Below are 1,256 nucleotides of genomic sequence, written 5' to 3' on the forward strand. Positions count from 1 at the left end.
GGCGTCAGCAGGGCAGCAGACAAAAGTGATGGATGCAACAGCATGGGAGTGCATAACATTACGGCAGACACGAACGGCAAAGGGACAAGTAAGACCCGGGAATAGCGAAAGCATCGCGGAATTGCTTGCTTTTCTGTCGACACCTTTACGAACGTGTTAGAACAGTGACTATGAGATACATTGCGCATAAAAGAGGTCGCCGACTACAACACCACGTATGAGAAGACAGTGATTGTGTACTGTCCGCTCCTAGGCAACCGACTCTCTCAAAGATATCATTGGGCATTTAGGAGCCCCCAACTAAGAGAGTGATCAGGACAAACCGCTTATGAGTAATAACCATTCATGTGTTGAATAATTGCGTTCAAGGTATCAACTCATCATACCGGCACTACGGGTCGAGGGAACTGGACATGCCCAAGCTGTTCCGTGTGTGAACATGGACTACATATCGTTAGCACTCTAAGGGACAGTCTGGGCGTTGAAGACGTTGAACAACCCTACCCAAGTGGATTTACAAAAACTCAAAAGACCAGCTCGAGCCGCAAGAAGTAAGAAACTTTTAACCCTGTAAAACGTGAGAATCCACTAAGGTATACAATTGGAAGAATTACTCTAGAACAGTTGAAGTTATATAATCAACGTCAGCAGGAAAACTTTATAGCAGCATATAAGGTAATAGCATCACACTATAACAGGCTTGTCTGACACACACATTCCCCATATAATCTACAAGACAGGTTTCACTCGGATCGGCACTTGCCAGCGAGTTCGTGGTATTGGTCCAGACAATCGGAATACCCCATCTCAAGAGAGAAACTGTCACCATAGTAGCACTTCACCCATTCCCAGTTATGAACAACATACAGGGAACCATGGATATCATAGAGGAAATCGAACTGCTCTTGTGTGAGAATACCATCAGAAACTGTACGGGCCTTCAACTCGTTGAGCAACTCCCATGCATATTCAATACCACCAGTGGAATCGGGATAAGCTGAGGCATCGTAAGCACACATAGAAAGCTTGTGACAGTATTTACCAACAGTGCAAGAACCCTCCAACATGATGGTGATCTTGGCCTTCAAGTTCTCCCATCCTGGTTGAGTACACACAGCACACTGTTCTGTCATCATATAATTCATACGATAAACGAGATCATCTGCATAGTCACCGTCAATAGCGTTACGATAGAGCATCATCGTAGCATGGTCGGCATACTGCATAATGTACTGAGTACCCAGAGTATTTTTTTG

At 44.8% G+C, this 1,256-nt stretch overlaps 1 protein-coding gene across 1 annotated transcript; it reads right to left on the reverse strand.

Moving 5' to 3' along the window:
- Positions 1-743: 743 nt before the first annotated feature.
- Positions 744-1,226, reverse strand: Pmar_PMAR008870 (hypothetical protein; the record flags this gene model as incomplete). The annotated part of the gene is made up of 1 exon (XM_002775321.1): positions 744-1,226. One exon carries the CDS (start codon positions 1,224-1,226, stop codon positions 744-746), a length of 483 nt encoding a protein of 160 aa, XP_002775367.1.
- Between the last annotated feature and the right edge of the window lie 30 nt (positions 1,227-1,256).

Source organism: Perkinsus marinus (assembly GCF_000006405.1).
Source record: "Perkinsus marinus ATCC 50983 genomic scaffold scf_1104296955972, whole genome shotgun sequence".
Classification (NCBI taxonomy): domain Eukaryota; phylum Perkinsozoa; order Perkinsida; family Perkinsidae; genus Perkinsus; species Perkinsus marinus.